General features: G+C 36.9%; 1 protein-coding gene across 9 annotated transcripts in view; it reads left to right on the top strand.

Annotated features, from left to right (window-relative positions):
• FKTN (fukutin) overlaps window positions 1-21207 on the top strand; it is an 86742-nt gene that overhangs the window by 21366 nt on the left and 44169 nt on the right. For all 9 annotated transcript variants that reach the window (XM_026506072.4, XM_048223209.2, XM_048223208.2 and 6 more), the window contains 5 exons: window positions 57-116; window positions 4550-4753; window positions 10872-11149; window positions 11817-11949; window positions 18910-19039. In XM_026506072.4, coding sequence (XP_026361857.2) covers window positions 57-116; window positions 4550-4753; window positions 10872-11149; window positions 11817-11949; window positions 18910-19039 — 805 coding nt within the window. The remainder of the gene's footprint in view (window positions 1-56; window positions 117-4549; window positions 4754-10871; window positions 11150-11816; window positions 11950-18909; window positions 19040-21207) is intronic.

Raw genomic sequence — 21207 nt, forward strand, 5'->3', positions numbered from 1 at the left:
TAAGTCAGAGAAAGATAGCTTTGAATTTACTAAAATGTTTTTTGTTGTCCTCTTAGAATGGAGCTGGTTTATCAAAATCTAAAGGAAGCCGAATTGGATTTGATAGCACACAGTGGGTATGTATGATAAACATGAATGAAATTCCTCATTTACAATGTTCCTTTGGTTCATTTATTCATGTACTCAATAAGTATTTGTTGAATGATGATGCTGATAATAGCTGTCTTGGTGGGCAGTGGGAGTACGTGGTGGAGGGGAAGGGGCAGGCTCTGTGTCAAGTGTATTACATGCAGTATCTCATTTAGTCCTTATGGCAACTTTATGAAGTCAGTACATATTGTTATCCTCAGTTCACTTAAAGGGTTTAAGGTTAGTTGGCTAATAAATGGCTGAGTCTAGATTCTAAGTGTTTACCTTCAAAATTCTCACTCACTGAACTATGGTGCATCCCCCAATGAAAAAATATATGAATCAGGATTGAACTATGAGTAAGGGAAAATAATGATTAGGAATAAAAATCTATTCAACAGGTTTCCTTTTTAAGATAAGGAAAACTAGTAGTACATACGATATATCCCTGTTTTGATTTATAAATTCAGAGCCTATACATTTATAAAAATATGTTTTCTTACCTTTTTTTCTAGGCAAATTTAGAATGAAAAGTGATGCTAGGTTACTAGTTACTAATAAAAAATTACATTTATCCTATCAGTATACATTTTGGTTATGACCAGTTATTTCTTGTGGATGACTTCAGTCTTTGGCATCTCTCTAACCAGAGACATGAAGCTTCTAAGATAGGAAGTGGGTTTTCAAAATCATGAAGCAGCAGTGAAGTAGTAATAATTTTAGGTCATTGCTGGCATCAGTTGGTTTTGAATTACTATTTAAAAAGTAAAGTCTGGGATATCCTTTACCAGGCTCCTCATCTATGAAGTATCAAGATGAACTTTTAATTTATTAAAAATAGCAGATGTTTTGCTCTGTGAACTTAGGGAAGTCTGAGGGGAGCAAGAAGCCCCATCATTTTCATTCAAGGAAGGATCCAGAGGTGGGAGAAAAGAATGGATTTTTTTTAGAGATTTTATTTATTTATTTGACAGAGATAGAGACAGCCAGCGAGAGAGGGAACACAAGCAGGGGGAGTGGGATAGGAAGAAGCAGGCTCATAGCGGAGGAGCCTGATGTGGGGCTCGATCCCATAACGCCAGGATCACGCCCTGAGCCAAAGGCAGATGCTTAACGACTGCGCCACCCAGGTGCCCCAAGAATGGATTTTTTTTTAAAAGGGTTTACTTCCAAGATAAATGAGCAAATATTAAGGAACAGCTTGCTACATTCAGTGAGTTCTCTTTGTTAATTACATTGCATGGTATAAGAATCAGTCTTTATAACTGCAGAATTATAAGGAAGGGAAGTACTAAAATACTTTTGTAATAGTATTTTAAAAGGAAGGAAAAGTGAAATCTGATCAGTAAGTGGGATATGAGCCCTGATAAAATTCTAGAATGAGTTATTAAACAGATGACTTGAGAGCACTTAGGAAAGGGAATGATTATTAGGAACTAGCCTTTCTCTAAGAACAAGTCCCTCCAAGCCCTTTTAGATGAATAGGCTTACAGTCTTAGTGTACCCTGTTTTCAACAAGACGTTTTTCTTTCTTGCAAACAAAATGGATTACTGAAGGTCAGATGGTAATAGTCATGTCTATTTAGAATTAATTGGATTTAGAGTCAATTAGACATCTGTTTCCAAGGAGCATTGATGATTGCATTGATAACAACCTGGAAGGCGTATTTAGAAGGTGAGTTAGAGAATCTCTCCTCTACCCTGCCCTAATCTATATTTATATCAATAATTGTAATGAAGCCATAAATATGTTCATCATGTTTGTATTTAACACTAAGCTGAAAGAGATTTCATTCAACAAACATTTATTAAGCACCTTATATGTGCTGGTGTCTGTCACTTCATCATCTTTCTTCCAGAATCATTTCTTTTATTCTCCTGGTATAAAGCACAGAAAGCAACAACCATAAAAGAAAAAAAAATGATAAATTAGAATATCAAAATTTAAGACTTCTACTCCTCAAAAGACACCATTAAGAAAATGAATAGATATGCCACAGAGGAGGAAATATTTACAAAACATGTATCTGACAAAAGATAGGGTATCAAGAGTATATAAAGAACTCCTACAACCCAAAAACAGATTTTTTGTTCATACTCTATCAAGTTGAGGAAGTATCCTATTCCTGGTTTGCTGAGAGGTTTTAATCATGACTAGGTATTGAATTTTTTTCTATAATTTTTTTTTTTAAGATTTTATTTATTTATTCGACAGAGATAGAGACAGCCAGCGAGAGAGGGAACACAAGCAGGGGGAGTGGGAGAGGAAGAAGCAGGCTCATAGCAGAAGGGCCTGATGTGGGGCTCGATCCCAGATCGCCGGGATCACGCCCTGAGCCGAAGGCAGACGCTTAACCGCTGTGCCACCCAGGCGCCCCTTTTTTCTATAATTTTTATTTTGTTATATTAGTCACCATACAGTACATCCCCAGTTTTTGATGCAATGTTCCATGATTCATTATTTGCATATAACACCCAGTGCACCATGCAATATGTGCCCTCCTTAATACCCATCACCGGCCTATCCCAATCTGCGCCCGCACCCCGCCCCCCCCCCCCCCCCCCCCCCCCGCCTCCCAGACTCTCAGTTTGAATTTTGTCAAATACTTCTTCTGTATTGAAATTATCATTGGGTTTTCCCCCTTTATTCTGTTGATATGGTGAATTTCATTGATTGATTTTCAAATGCTAAACTAACCTTTCATTTCTGGGATAAACCCAGGTCAGGATGTTTACTCTTTTTTTGGTCTTTTTTTTTTTTTTAAGCTACTGGAATTGATTTTCTAGTATCTTGTTAAGTATTACTGCATCTATTTGCATGTGAGATAGTGGTTTACAATTTTCTTTTTTTGTAATATTTTTGTCAGGTTTTGGTATTAGGATTACCCTGGTCTCATACAATGAGTTAGGAAAGATTCTCCCTGTTCATTTTTCTGAAAAAGTTTTTGTAGAATCGGTATTATTCCTTAAATCTTTGATAGAATTTACCTGTGCACCATCTGAGTCTGGAGTTTTTTCTTGTTGTTGCTATTGTTTTGATGGCAGAGTTTTTATATATAACAAATATATATATGTATAACAATACATATGAATATATAGCAAATATATATATGAATATATAACACACATATATAAATTCAATTTTGTTAATAGGTACAGTGCAATTCAGATTTTCCATTTCATCTTGTGACTATTTGTTAATAGTGTTTTTAAAGAAGTTTGTCCATTTTATCTAAGTTATTGAATCTTTTAGCATGAAGTTATCTTTCTAACTTTTTACTTAGTTGTTTCACCCACTAAGAGATAATAAACTCCTCTAGAGCAGAGATTATTGTAGTCTTGGTATTTGCTTACTCAGCACTGAAAGCAAATGGTAAGAGACTTATTACTAGCTTTATCTCATTTTTTAATTTGAATTCAATGTAGTTAACATTAGTTTTGGGGGTAGAATTTAGTGATTCATCAGTTGCATATAACGCCCAGTGCTCATTACATCAAATGCCCTCCTTAATTCCCATTACCCAATTACCCAATCCCCCCACCCACAGGCCCTCCAGCAACCCTCAGTTTGTTCCCTATAGTTAAGAGTCTCTTATGGTCATTTTTTTCTATCCTTAAAATTCTTAATATCCTTGTTTATTTATTATCTTGTATATGTTTTTACATATTTCTTCAGATTTTGTGAATATGAGTTTACCCTTAATTCTATGAGGCACCTTTTTGATGGCATACGTTCCTATGATATTATTACTTTCATTAAAGTATGCTTTTAAGCAGTGATGTATACTAGTTATCCTATTTATCTTTGCTGCTCTTTGGTGTTACTTACTCTTGAGTGTGATTACTGTGTTTCTATTTTAATTTTGAAATCTATTTTTTCAATAGAGGACTCTACTTACTGCCCCAAAGAATTATATTTTAAAATACTACATTATTATTAGAAAATCAGACTATATATGGGAATAGTCTAGCAGGCAATATATTTTAGTTTTAATCTTTTGCTTAGAAACATTATTAAGCAGTATTATAAACATGAAAAAAGTGGCACATACAATTAATTTTTGATTTTGAAAAGACTGACATGACCGATTTTTAAAAACTGACAGATCTGGTATTTCCTCTCCCACTTTGGCTCAAAAAGGTTTAGCTAATACCAAGGGAATAATCTGTAAGCCCAACGTTTTCATCTCAGATAGGACTTCCTCTATGAAGATTTTGTTATTCTACTGATGTATAGTTAATTAGTAGCTTACTATTCTCTATATGTTGCAAATATTTTACTATAGCATATTTTACCTTGTATTGTAAATATACTGAGTGAAAACTATATATTCTTATAAAATTAATGAATAAAAATTTAATAAGGTAGATTGTTGTATCGGTTTAGAAGAATTGAGGGACTTTTTTTCCTTTCAAACAGCGTGCAGTTAAAAAATTTATTATGCTAACGTCCAGCCAAAATGTACCAGTGTTCCTTATTGATCCTTTGATTCTGGAATTGATTAATAAAGATTTTGAACAACTCAAGAATACTTCTCATGGCTCCACTTCAGAGTGCAAGTTTTTCTGTGTTCGGAGAGACTTTACTACGTTTGCACTGAGGTATCACCTTTGGAAGAATGAGGTAAGATGATTTGCTTTCAGATAACAGAATGTGTCTTTTACAAAATAGTGTGGGATTAAACCAGTTTAAAAGTAAAACATTTCAAAAATCTTTAAAGCTTTTTGTAAATTGTATTGGGAATATTTTCAGCAGTAAGTTAACAGAAGACACTTAATGGCTTAAGCAGATAGGGGACTTATTTTTCTTGTGTAACAAGAGGTTAAAAGATTGGTGCTGTTGGTATTAGTTCAGCTGCCCACTGGTGTCAGGGCTGGCATCCCTGAAGTTCTTTCTTCATTTTTCTCATCATTACAAGATAGCTGTCATAGTTCCCACGCATCACATCCATGTTTAAGGCAGGAAGATGAAAGGAAGGGATGATGACACTATTCATCCTTTGAAGCAAAAATTTTTCTTGAAAGCTCTGATAAACTGCTTATAACTCACTGCCCAGAGCTTGACTCATCTTGTTGTAAAGGGAGCTAAAAAGACAGGTATTTAGAATTTCCATCAGTGTGGGCAGGCAAGTAGGAAGGGATTTGGTGATGAATATTCAGTATCTGCCCCATAAGGTATCTAAGGGCAATATCACTAGTCTGTAGCACTACTCTTTCCATTGTGTAAGTGTGCAGTACTTGTTTGATACTCAAATGGAGTGCTGCTTAAGTGTATCCAAAAATTCAAATTTATATTTCCATCCTGTTTAATGGTTACAAGCAAAAGTTGACCAAACATGCCAAAAATTTGCTCACTTCTTTATTTGGAATACCTCTAATTACTCAATTTCACTAATTTTTCATTCTGAGGAGTTATTCAAATAAGAGTGAGAAAATTAGCCTCAGGTTAAATGAACTTAAGTAGTCAGTCAGCCACTCATGATAGATGTGCCCCAGCTCTGCAGTGGGGTTTGTTTTAGTTTTGTTGACCCCTGAGAGGTAAGCTTATACTCCAGGGTGATGATGGGAAGGCAGTATAAGCAGCACGTTGCCTTGATTGCCCTCGGCTCTTACACAGAGCCTCAAGAGACTGAGATTTGACATTTTCCTGGCTTACAGCTCTTTACAGGCAGTGATGCAAGTGATGGGACAGACGAAGTGTACGTATAAGTACATGGGTTTTGTTGGCATATTTTTTTCTTTCTTCCCGATTTTATATTAAAATATTTAAACTTTGGAGAAGTTAGGATATGGTATTTTAAATTTAATTTTTATATTTTTAATTAAAATAATACCAATCCTAAGTTTGAAAAGTCAGATACTAATGCAGAACTCATAAGGGAAAAGAGCAGTATCTGCTTCTTTCCTCATCCCTTATTTCTACTCCCAGAGTCAACCACTCTCAACTCTTTCTACCTTGTTTATCTTCTCATTTATAAATGAGATGTTTCCACTTCTATTTTTTAATATTTCTTATTTAGTTTGTAAATTATGAGATTCAGCTCATATCTATTTTGTCTTCATATATACACACACTCTCTCTTTTCTCCCATCATCATCCTAAAATGACTACATCACATTTTGTAGTTAAATCAATAGTGTTAACCTTATGGATATGTAATCACATGGATGCTACCTAATTTAATCTCATATTCCTTTTCTTATGCAACTCTTTTTTCTCCTTTTCTGTTTGCTAATTTTCTATGTGTTTATTAATAATCTATGTATAAATTCTGTAACAGAAGCATAAAACTGTCAGTAGGCTCTAACACATCAGGTAATCTCTCAGTTCTATTTTCTTGCCCTTGGAGATGTTCCTTCTAGAACTTTTGGTCTTCTTGCCTTAATACAGACTTATCGTTGTGCAGATATTTTTCTGTAACTCCCCTTCACAATATTTTAGGAATTCCCTTCTGAGAAAGGGTGAATGGGAGATTGAAACCTTGCATATCTGAAAATGTTTCTTTTTACCTGCATGTTTGATTTCCAATTTGACTTATATAATAGTTAGCTTCTACTGTGTAACAAATCACCCTAAAATTTAGTGGCTTAAACGACAACCGTTTGTGTAGCTCATGATTCTCTGACAGTGATTTGGGTTGCATTTAGCTGGGCAATTCTTCTGATCTCAGCTAAGCTCAGTTTCCAGTCAGTTAGGCAGCTCTGCTTCCTCAGGATGGCTGGCTGTCAAATGGGGCAGTGGGGGTGCCTGGGCCAACGTGTCTTTCATCATCCAGGCTAGTGAGAAAGCAAAAACATGAAGGGTTTCTTGACATTGTTAAAATATTAAGATTTTTTAACCATGAGCATAAATACAGCTCCCTTCATTCAGGTGTCCTTTGATGAGCTTTAATAGAATATTGTAATTTTTCTAACAGATTTTGCACATTTTAAAAAAGATTTTATTTATTTATTTAGAGAGGTCACAAGTGGGGAGAGGGGCAGAGGGAGAGGGAGAGGGAGAGCATCTCAAGGAGACTCTGCACTGAGTGTGGAGCCCAGTGCGGACTCAATCCCACAACCCTAAGATCATGACCTGAGCTGAAATCAAGAGTCGGATGCTCGACCAACTGAGCCACCCAGGTGCTCCATATTTTGCACATTTTTGATAAGATTTATTCCTTGCTGCCTTACAGTTTGTGTGCGTGTGTGTGTGTGTGTGTGTGTGTGTGTGTGTGTAGTGGGGGCAGTGGATAATGTGGATATTTTTCCTCTTCCTTGTCCAATTCATTGTTACAGGTAATGAGAATGCTGTTGATTTTTGTGTATTGATCCCATTTCCCAGCTACTGTTCTGAACTCTGCACTGTATAAACTCCAAAGTTCCTTCCTCCCATTCTCCTTTCCTTGCTTCCATCCCTCCTCTCTTTCTTTTTCTCTTTCTTTAAATGTAAATGGTTGTATTTTCTGCACAAAAAGACATTTTAGTTTCTTCCTTTCTAACCCTTAAACCTAATTTCTTTTTCTTGTATTATTGATTTAGGTAGAACTCCCCCTCCCCCAGGATAGCATTAAATAAAAGTGGTCTTTCTTTCTGAAAGAAAGAATATTTTATTACTTGGATGTTGAACTTCCAGAATTGATTCTCTCATTTTCTTGTCTTCGCTCTATGATTTTCCATCTCTTTTTTCTAACTGTTCTACTTTTAGACAAAATCTTTAACAATGCCATTGATTTTCTTCATATTCTAGCTCAAAATTTTTATATTTTTCTAAAAGTTTTGTATACTCTTTCTTATAATAGGATTCTTGTTTCATGGGTGCAGTTTTGTCTTTTTCACTCTGTAGATTTTCGTGTTTTGGGGGTTTTGTTTAGTTGTTTGCTTCCTGCTGCGTTTTGTTTTTCTAAATCCCTTCATTTTGGGTGTTTATTTTTTGTTATGCTTCTTTATTTTATTTGGTTTTATGATACAGGCTTTCTACAGTGTTTGTTGATCTTTGTTCATATTTAAGAATGAGGCATTGAAAACCAATTGGAAGCGTTTTGTTATGACCTTGCTTCATAAACTGGTGATTTTCACCGTAGTGTAATAAGGCTATACCAGCTTTTTCACCAGCTCCTAAATGTCAGTATTTGTAGGCCATTCCTACTGTTTTGTTGGATTTCCTCATAGAAAAAAGACTACAAAGCTTGTATACCTTTTCTATAAAGAGTCTTTTATTCCTTTATTTTCCCAAAATGAAGTTTAGAGAAGTTATAACCTGCCTACATACATAATTCCCCAAGTCAGTATAATGTCTTAACTATAATATAAATTAGAAATAAAAGGAAGTGTGTATTTCAGCATGTAAATGTTCGGTCATGACTACACTGGAAAACATAATGAAGTAATTCAGATGGTTTCACTTTTCAGTGAATCATTAAATATGATTAGCTTCAATGTAGACTCATTATGAATGATATTGTTAGTAATGTGGTTTTTTAAAATAGTGAACAAGTTTGCGACAACAGAAAAGTAAAATTGTCTCTCCTTTAACGTAGCTATTGTAATCCTGGGAAATAGAGGCTTAGGTCATTATGAACAAGTTTTTCACTGCAGGACTATCTGATAGAACATTTGAAATTATTCAGGACATGGGGCAGATTTTCATATTTTGGATTGTAGAATGTCTAGTATTCCTCTCCTGAGCCTCTAAATGCCAGTTGTGTCTTCCTCAGTCATTATGATAATTTAAAATATGCCACAAATTATTTTAAAGATTTTATTTATTTGAGAGAGAGAGCGAGAGAGAGAGAGAGAGAGAGAGAGAGCATGAGCAGGGGGAGGGGCAGAGGGAGAGGGAAAAGCAGACTCCCCGCTGAGCAGGGAACCCGCCACGGGCTCCATCCCAGGACCCTGGGATGACCTGAGTTGAAGGCAGATGCTTAAGCAGCTGAGCCACCCAGACACCCCTGCCCACAAATTATTTAAATGTCTCTTGGACGCAGTACCACTTGCCTTGAAAACCAGTACTTTAGAAGAAAGAAAATGTGCCACAATTGGCAAAAACCAATATGACCATAGTTGGTGGAAGAAGCAAAAAGTCAGAAGGGGGAAACCATGAAAGATTTTATGAAGATTGTAAGGCCAGGCCTAGAAGTATTATATGGTATTTCTTCCACATTCCTTTGACCGGGACACAGTTTAGCTCTATATCCATAAAGGAGAAGACAATTGTTACTGCTAGGTTAGCGTTTTCTACCAGAATTAACACTTTCTCTCATATAACAGTATAAACAACATAACAACAAATATCAATTGAGCACCTGCTGGGTACTAGTCACTCTGTTAATTCCTATGGTTGAGGAACTTGAAGTTTATTGATGGAGTTTAAACAAACTATTAAAAAGCAGTATAATCAATACTATGATAGAGGTCTGCGTCTGTAATGACAGCATGAATGAGGATACAGCTAATCTGAATGACAACATTCAAAAGCAGTAAGTGATGTGAATAAAGTATTCTTGAAGAATGTTTATGAATGCTTTGGCTTTTAAGGCAAACTTACAGACACAGCTCCATAATTTAATAACATCAAAGTCTGATATTACCACTTAGAGCTTTGTTTTCCTTAACTATAGACTAGGTATAATAATATTTTCCTTGCTGACCTCAAATAGTTTCTGGGGGCATCAGATGAGATAATGAATGTGAATGAGCTTCATATACATTATATAAATATAGACTAGAGAAGGTAGTATTAAGAATGGAAAGAACCGTGAGGCGCCTGGGTGGCTCAGTTGGTTAAGCATCTGCCTTCAGCTCAGGTCAGGATCCCAGGTCTTGGGATCGAGCCTGGCATCTGGCTCCAGAGCCTGCTTCTCTCCCTGCCCCTCCCCCTGCTTGTGAGCTCTCTCTCAAATAAATAAAATCTTAAAAAAAAAAAAAAAAGAATGAAAAGAACCTTAGATTTGGTTGGATAAGACCTAAATGTTGGTGGTGGCTTTGCCTCTTAATAGTTTTGGTTTTTTAGACTTCCATGAGTCTGTTTTTTAATCTAGCATACCTGTGCAACTTATTTTATAAGATAGATGTCGTGTAACTACAATAACACTTATAAAATTTCTTGGAAATCATAAAGTTGTATTAAAATCTTGGGTGTTCTCAATAATTAATACTGTTTAATCATCCATAGCACTGGTTGTTGATATTAGAAGTAAAAATCTACCATATGGATTAATCTTGTTACATGAGATTTATACTGTAACTAATGATGTTGGAAAATGCACATTTTATAGTATGACTCAGTTTATTTCTAATGATTTGCATTATGATGGACTTCTAATGAAGTAGCAGTTTAAGGTGCTGGGATATAAACTATGAGATGAAAGTACTACTCTTTTGAAGCAACTTTTGAAGAGAGATTAATGGAAGTTAAATTGAAAATTACGAGTTTTAAGTGTTATCCTTATATTAACATTTACTTCATAGATACTAACCAGAGAACACTAACATGAGCATTCTCTTTCCAAGGAAGAAATTGATATTAATTTGCGCTAAGGGAGTCTTTGAACATGTCTGCCAAACTACGTCGTTTCCCTTTTTGGTATTCTCCTTTATTCTCCCACCACCACCTTCCGCCTTGCCACCCTTAGTTTGAAATCTTTGGCCAAAGAGCAGACTAGCAAAAAATATGTATGGCTTAATTTGGTGTAAGAATCACTTTAGTTTTGCTGCCAGTATTTGGTTTTAAATATTTAAGCTTGATGTTTCTTTGGTTTTAGGAAGGCTGGTTTCGGATAGCTGAAAATATGGGATTTCAGTGCCTTAAGATTGAGAGCAAAGATCCCCGGCTAGATGGGATAGACTCACTTTCTGGAACTGAAATTCCGCTGCACTACATCTGCAGATTGGCCAATCATGCCATCCACTTGGTGGTCTTTCATGAGAGGAGTGGCAACTACCTCTGGCATGGCCATTTACGGCTCAAAGGACACATGGACAGGAAATTTGTTCCTTTTCGAAAATTACGGTTTGGTCGTTATCCTGGAGCTTTCGACAGGTAAATTCAGGATTAAAGAGGAGTTCTGAAACCTCTATTGTCCAGTCATGACTTTTCTCTTTGTTTACATTTAGTAATTAAATCTAATATGTAGTTCACACAAATCAGTTTTGAAATGTAAATATTCAACAGGAAGAAATTCATGGACAGGTGCGCCAGGAAATATATATAAGAATGTTGATAACAACACTGTTCTCAATGCCCCCAAACATTGTATATTCACACAATGAAATAGTGTACTGCTTAATACAGGAAATGAATGAATTAGTGCTCTGTGTAACAATGTAGATGAATCCTACAATCTTGAGTGACAGGAGCAAGACATAAAATAATACAGCTCTTGATTATATTTATAAAAAGTGCAAGTACAGGAGAAAGTATGTTCATGGATATATGCTTACATAGTAAAAGTGGTCAAAAGGTACAGACTTCCAGTTATAAGATAAATAAGTTCTGGGGATGTAATGTACAGTGTGGTGACTATAGCTAACAGTGCTGTATTATATATTTGAAAGTTGCTGAGAGAGTAGATCTTGAAAAGTGATCTCAGAGGTAACTGAGGAAAATATGCTTGATGTTTAGCTATTTTACTTATCTTGTATATTTTGAAGAGGCTGCCAGTTTTCTGGGTTAAGTCCTTGTGATAAATCTTAACTTTTTTTTTCAGGCCAGATTTGCAACAAATTACTGTTGATGGACTAGAAGTTTTCATCCCAAAAGATCCAGTGCACTTTCTAGAAGAAATACCACACTCTAGGTTTATTGAGTGTAGGTATAAAGAAGCTCGAGCATTCTTTCAGGTTAGAAATAATCAAATATTGTACTTTTTAAATTAAGGGAGATGTATTTATTTTTAATATTTCTGGGGAGGGGTAGGAAATGAAGGGACTTACAAAAAATTGGTAAGAAAACCTCTTTTTTGATTCATCCATTTTCTTCTAGATTGTTTTATTTTAACTTTTTAAAAAGTAGATTAGTAGATTAAAGATTTATTTATTTATTTTTGAGAGAGAGAGAGCGTGCACGTGCCAAGAGCAAGGAGAGGTGCAGAGGGGAGTCCCATGTGGGACCTGATCCCAAGACCCCAGGATCATGACCTGAGCTGAAGGCAGGTGCTTCACCAACTGAGCCACCAGGGTACCGTAAAGTAGATTAAACATCAACCTTAAGAAATTATTTCTTCCCTAGTTGAATGGTGTGATGTTTATGGAGACCTTGTTTTATTTGGATAGACTTTTGGTAGGTTTAGCACTGGCCTGTGCTTTCAGTTAGGATACCCCATACACTTTATCAAAGGTGGTGTGTTCTTGAAGCACCCCAGTTAGGATGAAGCCACTGTAGAAGATAGACCATGTAGATTTGGAAAAGATTTCAGTTTTTCTCAGAGGGTTGGCAATGACTATGAATTCTTTGTGTTTATGAAGGTTTTTAAAAGTAAATGCTACACAGAGACCAGTGCTTTTTGAACTTTACTTTATTCTGCTGCTGTAGCTTTCAATTCAATTTTTTATCGAAAGCCTGTTTCCCAGGAACTCTGCTGACCCTGAGGATGGAAAGATGATTTTGAGAGACATGAAAGTTCAGCTCTAAGATATGATTTGAAACAGAAATACAGTGAAACCGGTTAGATTTATTGTGGGGTTTTTGTACCCTAATCCTTCCACTTGCCCTTTATTTTCTGGGATTCCCTTCCAAGAAAGCTGTAGACACATGGACAGGAATGGAATGAGGGAATGAAGTACCAACTGTATTATCACTGGCCAAGTGCCTGACACCCGCAAATGCAAGGTTTTTCTGGTAGTCTGTGTTATTCCCCTGGGCCGAGGCCTGCCAGCCTTCCTGGTGGGTCTTCCCAGGCTAGTCCCCTTAAATCTGTAATTGTGGAGCTGTGAAACATACCCAGTCAGCCTCATGGATGAAAAGCTGGCAAACTGCGTCTGTGAATGGGCGTACTCTCACAGGCAAGCACTGATCATCCTTTATCACGTAGTAAGTAACAAAACGCAGAGGAGATGCAGCCTGGTGCTTGGACTTGACCGCTCACTCTTCTGGCCTTACGGGAGTTTGTTCTGGTTGCCACCTCTGTCAGACCTCTTATCACGGTGAATTGTGAATGTATGTCTTGTCCCCATACTAGATGATGTGAACTTATCTCACTTTATTCACCTCTGTAGCCCCAATATCTAGGACAGCATCTGCCACAAAGAAAAGATCCTAGAATTATGGAAAAATATATGGAGAGTAAGGTGCTCATCTGAATCAAAAGATTTTTTAAAGACACTTATTAGGACTACTCCATTACCTAGCAAGCATTTGCCCAGACTTATTTTGTTGATCTTTGTGAGAAAGCAGTATAAAGTATAAAATGCTTCAAAATATTGATACATCGTTAGGTTAGTATCAAATTTTTTAATTACGTATTTTCATTCTTTTGAATTCATCAAGCACTCAATCAGAATTTGAGTAAAGGATATGGATGACAGATGCTCAGAGGGCTTATCATATATAGCCTCATAGTTTTGATGTTTAAAGTACCATCACACTGGGGACAGGACTGTAATCCTGTCTGGAGGTTTATATTCATCGTAGGATCATGTGTGTCCTTCACTTGCAGCAAGGTATACTTGTGATTTCTAATCTGCTTTTCTCTTTCGCTGTTGTATTGGTATCACTGCTGTAGGGTGCCTAATTAGGTTGGTAACTCTTTATTCTTATTCTCTTAAATGTGTCATTCTTCATTTAAAAGTACCAGGGGGGTCAGTTTTCAAATTAAAGTGCATACATAACTTTGAACACTTGATGGCGCCAAACAATCTTAAATATAATGCCTGGTGTAAAATAAGCAATGAACTAATCTAATAGAGCTCATAAAACAACCTTCTAACTTTCTATTTCTAATAATATTTTTTTGGAAACATTCTCAAACTTTCAGGAAGGTTATAAATAAAATGCAAATAATTTTTTCCTGAACCATTTGGCAGTAAGTTGTTGACTGTATACCCCACAACCTCAAATAATTTAGTATTTTCCCAAAACAAGAACATTGTCCTACATTGTCTTAATAAAAAAATCAGGAAGTTAACACATAGATTATCACCATTTAATCCCCATTCAAGTTTGCTAATTGCCCCAATAATGGCCTTTATAATAAAAGGATCCAGCTGAGTAAAATATGATGAAAGGATTTAGAATCACATGTTGTATTTAATTTCTTTTTCCCTCTCTTTTTAAAAAGATTTTATTTATTTTAGGGAGAGATAAAGACTGTGAGTGGGGGAAGGGGTAAAGGGAGAGGGAGGAAGAGAAGCCCAAGCAGACACTGCACTCAGCGTGGAGCCCAACCCAGCTCTTGATCTCACAACCCTGAGATCATGACCTGAGCCGAAATCAAGAGTCAGTCGCTTAAACAACTGAGCCACCCAGGCACCCCTGTATTTAATTTTTCTCTCTTTGATTCCTTCCAGTCTGGAATGATTTCATAGTCCTTTTTTTGACTTTTATGACTTTGATGCTTTTGAAGATTACAGGCCAGATATTTTGTAAATTGTCCCTTGTTTGAGGTTTGTCTGGTTTTTCCTCATGTTAGATTCAGGTAATACACCTGTAGTAGGAATAATACAGATGTGATTCTGTGCTCTTCTCATTACATCCTATCAGGTGCTGCATGGCTGTGATTTGTCCCATTGCTGGTGATATTCACATTGATCACTTGATTAAAGTGGTATCTCTAGCTTCACCCCTGTGAATTTTCTGTTTTTTCCTTTGTAACTAATAGAAATTTGGTATGAATTTTTTTAAAGGTTTATTTATTTGAGAGAGAGAGAGTATGCACGAGGGGGGGGGGCAGAGGGAGAGAGAGAATCCCAAGCAGACTCCCTGCTGAGCACAGAGCCCGTTGTGGGGCTTGATCCCATGAGCCATGAGATCATGACCTGAGCTGAAATCAGTCAGAAGCTCAACCGACTGAGCCACCCAGGCTCCCCAAAGGTACCTTACAACCAGGTAAATACTGTCAGTATCCCAAGGCGCCTGGGTAGCCCAGTCGGTGAAGTGTCGGACTCTTGATTTCGGCTCAGGTCATGATCTCAGGGTCATGAGATTGGGCCCCACATCAGGCTGTGCACTGGGCATGGGGCCTGCTTAAGATTCTTTCTCTCCCTCTGGCCCTCGTCTCCCCACCACTACTGTGTGTACGCTCTCTCTCTTAAAAAATAATTGTCAATATCCTTATCTTTCAATTTATTTGTTTACATCAGTATGAATTCATGGTTTCCTGTTTTATTCAATAGGTTATAGTCCATTATTTTCTTTTTTAAAATTAATTAATTCATATTTTTTTAAGTAATCTACATACCAAACGTGGGGCTTGAACTCACAACCCAGAGATCAAGAGTCACATGCCCTTCTGACTAAGCCAGCCAGACGCCCCCCCCTTATTTTCATTATTTACTCTGATCCTCAAATTGTTCCCTATTTGGCCAGTGGGAACCTCTTCATGATGTCTTCTGTGTCTTTTTGACATGTCTTCATCATTTTTTTAGTACTTTTTTTTTTGTTCTTCGGAACAAGATGCTCTAGGTTCATCTTGTAATTTCTCTGTGACAATACTGGAATCAGCCATTTCTCTAAGTCCTGGTTCCTTTTAAAAGCCAAGGTTTGGATGCCAGGTGTGCTCATTGCTACTTGGGTTTTGTTGCACACAAGCCTTCTCAGTGACTCTGTGTGTGTGTGTGTGTGTGTGTGTGTGTGTGTGTATCTGTGTTTTTATATCCGTCTATCTATATCTGTCTTATCTATCAGTGATGGGGAGGTTTATTTCTATATCTGTCTATCAGTTCCATAAATTCACATTGATAAGCCAGTCCAACTAATTTATTTCCTTGTTTGTGACTCCCTTCTCAAACAGTGAGAAACTTGACTCCTGTTATTTTTAATATATTTGCTTATTTTTTCAATCTCCTGTCATTGCTTCTATCTCCTCTCCCACGTGGTTGATGTCCTCACCCTGCTTGAATGTTGCTCGTCTCCCCCTGGGCTGCCCCCATCTATGGACACACTTCTCAAACTGCTTGGGCTCTGACTCCCCACACTGAACATGGAGCGGGTGTTCCCTCCATGTGGATTCCCTCATCACTTGCTCAGGCTCTGATACCCATACCAGGCCACGCATGTGCATTTTCTTGCTCTGCCTTACCTAATAGTTCTAGTATTGAATAGTTTAAGAAGGGAGGAGGAGGAGAACAGGAAATGCTCTCTTGACTTACTTTATTTACTTTTATTTTCTCAATCTACCAAGAAGTTTGGAAGTAGGATAATATACATTTTCTTGAACTTGATTTTGTTTTGAGTAACCATCAAAAAATAATTAATGAATTCAGTCCAGTCTGTTGAGTTCCAGTGAAAAATCAGAGGGAAATATGGAGCTATCTGGACACCTGGCCTAGGGTTGTCTACAAAGCTATTATTATCCTCCTTCTACTAATTTTTTTCTGAGACTTTGGACAAATTCCTAAGTCTTAATTTCCTCATCTATAAAACGAGTGGGTACCTTCTGTCACGTTATTTTCAGTCTATATTTTGGGGGAAGCCTGGGAAAAGGTTACCTGAATAGCAAAGATCCAATGGACATGATATTTAAATTAGGATTTTGCCTTTTTCTAGAGGTGTGGTAAGCCCAAGATTGATATAAGACATTTTTAAGTAGAAATAAATACGCATACTACAATTTTAAAAGTCCCTAACAGATGCAAAAGGTTTATAGTTGTATACACTTTAATACGTATGGGGTAAATTCTAAGAAATGGAATTTCTGGGAGTGTCATGCTAGGAAAGGTATGTCAGAAGTGAGAGTATGTCCATATAGGGGCAGCCTCAGTAGGACATAACTATCAGAGTAATGCTTTTATCAAGCACAGAATTTTCATGTCTGTTACTTAATTTGACCCTTTCAGTCACTCTTTGAAAGAAGGCAAGTATTTGCCTTTCACAAATAAAAAAATTGAGGTTTCAGTGTGCTACACAGTCATTATTGGCTGAGCATAGACTAAGTCCTGCACCTCCAGTGTTTTCCACCACACCAAGGATAAGAACATGTGCCTCCCATTCCAGTCATGTGTTCTAAGAGAAGCCATGGCTCTGAGAATGTTTTCATCTTGAAGGGATCCTGTACAATTTGTATGTTGTAGTGAAGGCAGCTTATCTTCTGGGAGCCCACTTTCTTCCTAGGGATACTTTTTTCTTAGGATCCTCAGAGTCCCTCCAGCAACTATATTTTCTCCTGCTATATTGTAAAAGAATGACAGGGTATTATAGGATATGCTAGGCAGGGGCTAGTGCAGGAGGGGCTTAGTCATTTATTCATTTACCCATTTACCACTATGTGATCCTCACATATTACATCGTCAGGCACCATTCTGACTTCGTACATACAGTGTTGGGGAGGTTTAGTACATGCCCTCTCGGAACCGTCTTGACAGCCTAGTGGAGGAAATGTAAGTAGAACCAACAATGTGAATAAAAATAAGAATTATAGTGAAAGTGTATACAAGTAGTAACTATTATAAACTCATTGGACAGATTCTTTCATTTGCCTTTGTCTGTATCTAGGACAAATATTATTCTTTGCTCCCCAAATGTTGAACAAAAGGGTAGCACTGGGAGGATAAATACATCTTCCTAGGAAAATTAAGGAATGTTTGTCAAAAGGTAGAACTGAGACCTGAAAGATTTTGTTAGTCAAGAGCACTTCAGATAAAGGAAACATGTATAAAGGCACAGAGGCTTGAAAAGTTGTGGTATATTTGGGGATTTAGAAGTTATTGCTATATTATGAAGTGTGAGGAGGGTGGCGACGAGGCTGGACCAGTAGTCAGGGACCGGAACACAAACGTCCTTGTCTGCTATGCGAAGATGTTTAGATTTTGACCCATAGGTAGTGACCCGTCGCTGAAGAATTTATAGTGTTTTCCTCAGTCTAGAATACCCTAAAAATGAAGAAAATTAGAAAAGCATGACTACATATATGATAATGATAATATTTGTATAGGATTTCATAATTTATGAAGCATTTTTCTGTCATCCATTGTCTCATTCAATCTTCACAGCAGTCCTGCAAAGTGTAATTATTACGCTTTAGTGACTGATGAGGACACCGTATCTAGGAGGGGTTTGTTCTCTCATTCTCTCACTCATTCAGCAGATGTTCAGGTGCTGCTCTGGGCACTGGAGATAAAGTGATAAAATGAAGCTACTCTCCTCATGGAGCTTGTGTTCTTCTGAGGTGATATGCCCAGCATCACAGCTAGAAAGAAGCAGGGCTAAACATGAACACAGATAATCTGAATCAAAATCCCGGCTCTTTCTATTATACTCTGTAGTCTCTAAAGACCCATTGAATCAGTGAATCATGAAAATGTCACTAAGTGCATTTTGTTCAGATATGCTTATAGCTCTCAGAATTAGTCTTCTTATCTCCTAACTGCCCAATCTGCTAAATTGTAATGTGAAGGGAGTTGGTAAAAGTGTAAGTCTCCTCCTTTGGGAATTCTGGTTATACTCCTTCCCCTTTAACTTGTCTTTTCTAGAATCTGCCCCTGTAGTCTTATAAATGTGCAACTAACAAGGAACTCTGAAACTTGATTTTTTTGTAATAGAAAAATACATAATATGGGGTTAATATTCAAATTTAATTTAGATGTCACAGAAATATTTCTGGCAATTTAGAAATGGTTGTAATAGCTGACTATTTGTTATATCTGTAGCAGTACCTTGATGATAACACTGTGGAAGCTATGGCCTTTCGGAAGAATGCAAAGGAATTATTGCAACTGGCAGCCAAAACATTAAAGAAATTGGGAGTACGGTTCTGGCTGAGCAGCGGAACTTGTCTAGGTAAAATTCTTGTTGCTTTACATTTGTGTTTTTGTCATTTCATCCTCTTTGGCTTTAGGGATGACTGCTTGAGATGACAAAACATCAGTGATATTTGAAGTGTCATACTTAGAATAAATATAGTGCATGGAGCAGGAATTTATTGATTTCTTTAAATAAATTAATTTCAGAAACATAAAAGAGTTAGGAAGGCTATGTTGTGTTTACCAAAAACTATAAGTCATGTATAAAATTTATATCAGAACATGTAGACTATATTTGATCTTCAGGCAGTCCTTGGATTAGCATTTTATTATTTCTATCCCAAAGGTTGTTCTGCCTTTGAAAACAAAAACAAAAACAAAAAAAACCTCTGTTCTATTTCTTTACTTACACACCACGCAAATGAGAGGAAGACTGAAGGGAGTGTCATAAGGTCTTCCCACAAGTCTTTTCCAGGTCACTGATACTCTCACTGGTTGGCCATCACTGCCTTACCACATTCCATTCATCCTGAGATGGGGAAATGTAGACTTTTCTAGAGTCCTTATGCAATTTGCTATTAGAATCAGAGAAAGATTTATGGATCTCGTTTCACTAAACATTAGATCGAACTTCTTGGAATTCTAAATTATTTAGAATCTAAATTCTGTTGTTTTTATTCCCTCTTGTTTATAACTATAGTTGGTCATAACTGTATTCTTGATTATAGCTTTATTTGTACAAAAATTAATTCTCCTGTTTTTATAGTGTTACCATATAATTTATTGTCTAATTCAAGAGACTTTTTAGAGTGAAAAGGAGTGCCACTAATAATTATGTTGGTATGACAGACGGAAACTGGGATATATGGTTATCCTATTTGTTAGGCTTTGTGGAAATTCATGTGGTTCTTCCCGTCGCGGAGCTTATAGCCAGAGCAAGCCAAGAAAAAAAGAATACGTCTCACACGTATATGTGATATATGCTTTAGGTTTAACTTTCTGAAGCAAGATTGTGTTATAAACTATGTCATCAGAAATACTTCTTGATTAGTTGTCATGATTTATTATGCATTTTTAGCCTCATGGTTTTCTTCATTTAAGAGCAAAATGAGGGAGTTAGATTAGATGATATTTAAAGAGCCTTTCTTTTTATTTTTAAAGTAGGCTCCACACCCAGCGTGGAGCCCAACACAGGGCTCGAACTCACAACCCTGAGATCAAGACTTGAGCTGCTATCAAGAGTCAGATGCTTAACCGACTGAGCCACCAAGGCGCCCCAAGGAGCCTTCCATTTTTAATAGTTTATGATTCTCTGATAGATGTGGAGTGTGGATTTTTCTCAAGCTAGAGATGAGATGCCATCCTAGACTTCTAAAGATCTATGTTACAGTGAAATTAAAGTTTAGAATGCCAAATAGTGTTGCCCAATAGCAATGCCTATAAAGACAATCATAGACATTTATATACTTTCTGAATAATTTGGATGAAAGAATTAGAAGGATACTAGAGGAGACCTAAGGGCCCTTAGTAGTATTAAGGTATAGATTTTGGTTTTTTAGAGCAGTACTATAGCACCTAATTGAGAAATAGGTATATCGTAAATATACCTAGAAATATCTTTCGATATTGACAATGTGCTGAAAATTGAGGATGATACTGCTCTTTTGTATATGACCCATGAGGGTCACCTGGTGGTGCCATCGGTTAAGCAACCGACTCTTGGTTTCGGCTGATGTCGTGATCTCAGGATCCTGAGGTTGAGCCCTTCGCTGGGCTCCATGCTTAGCGGGGAGTTGATTGAGTTTCTCTCTCCCTCTCCCTCCTCTTCTCCTCCCCCCACACTTCCACTTTCTCTCTCTCTAAAATAAATAAATCGTTATATGACGCATCAGACATGAGCTGTTCAGAGCTGTTAAGTTCTGCAAATTATTGCTCAGGAAAGGGATATTGGTTAAGCAAAATAATTAAATTATATTTTTTAGCACACCTTAAAGGCAGCCTTCATCATTAGAGGTTTATGATCAAACATTCTCAAAAGTAACTTAATTTTTTTAAATTAACATTATTTTTTAAAAAGATTTTATTTATTTATTTGAGAGAGAGAGAGAATGCAGGGGAGGAGCAGAGAGCAGAGGGAGAGGGACAAGCAGACTCCTTATGGAGCGTGGAACCTGACAGAGGGCTCGATACCACAGCTCTGAGATC

Source organism: Ursus arctos, unplaced genomic scaffold (genome assembly GCF_023065955.2).
Source record: "Ursus arctos isolate Adak ecotype North America unplaced genomic scaffold, UrsArc2.0 scaffold_18, whole genome shotgun sequence".
NCBI classification, from domain to species: Eukaryota; Metazoa; Chordata; class Mammalia; order Carnivora; family Ursidae; genus Ursus; species Ursus arctos.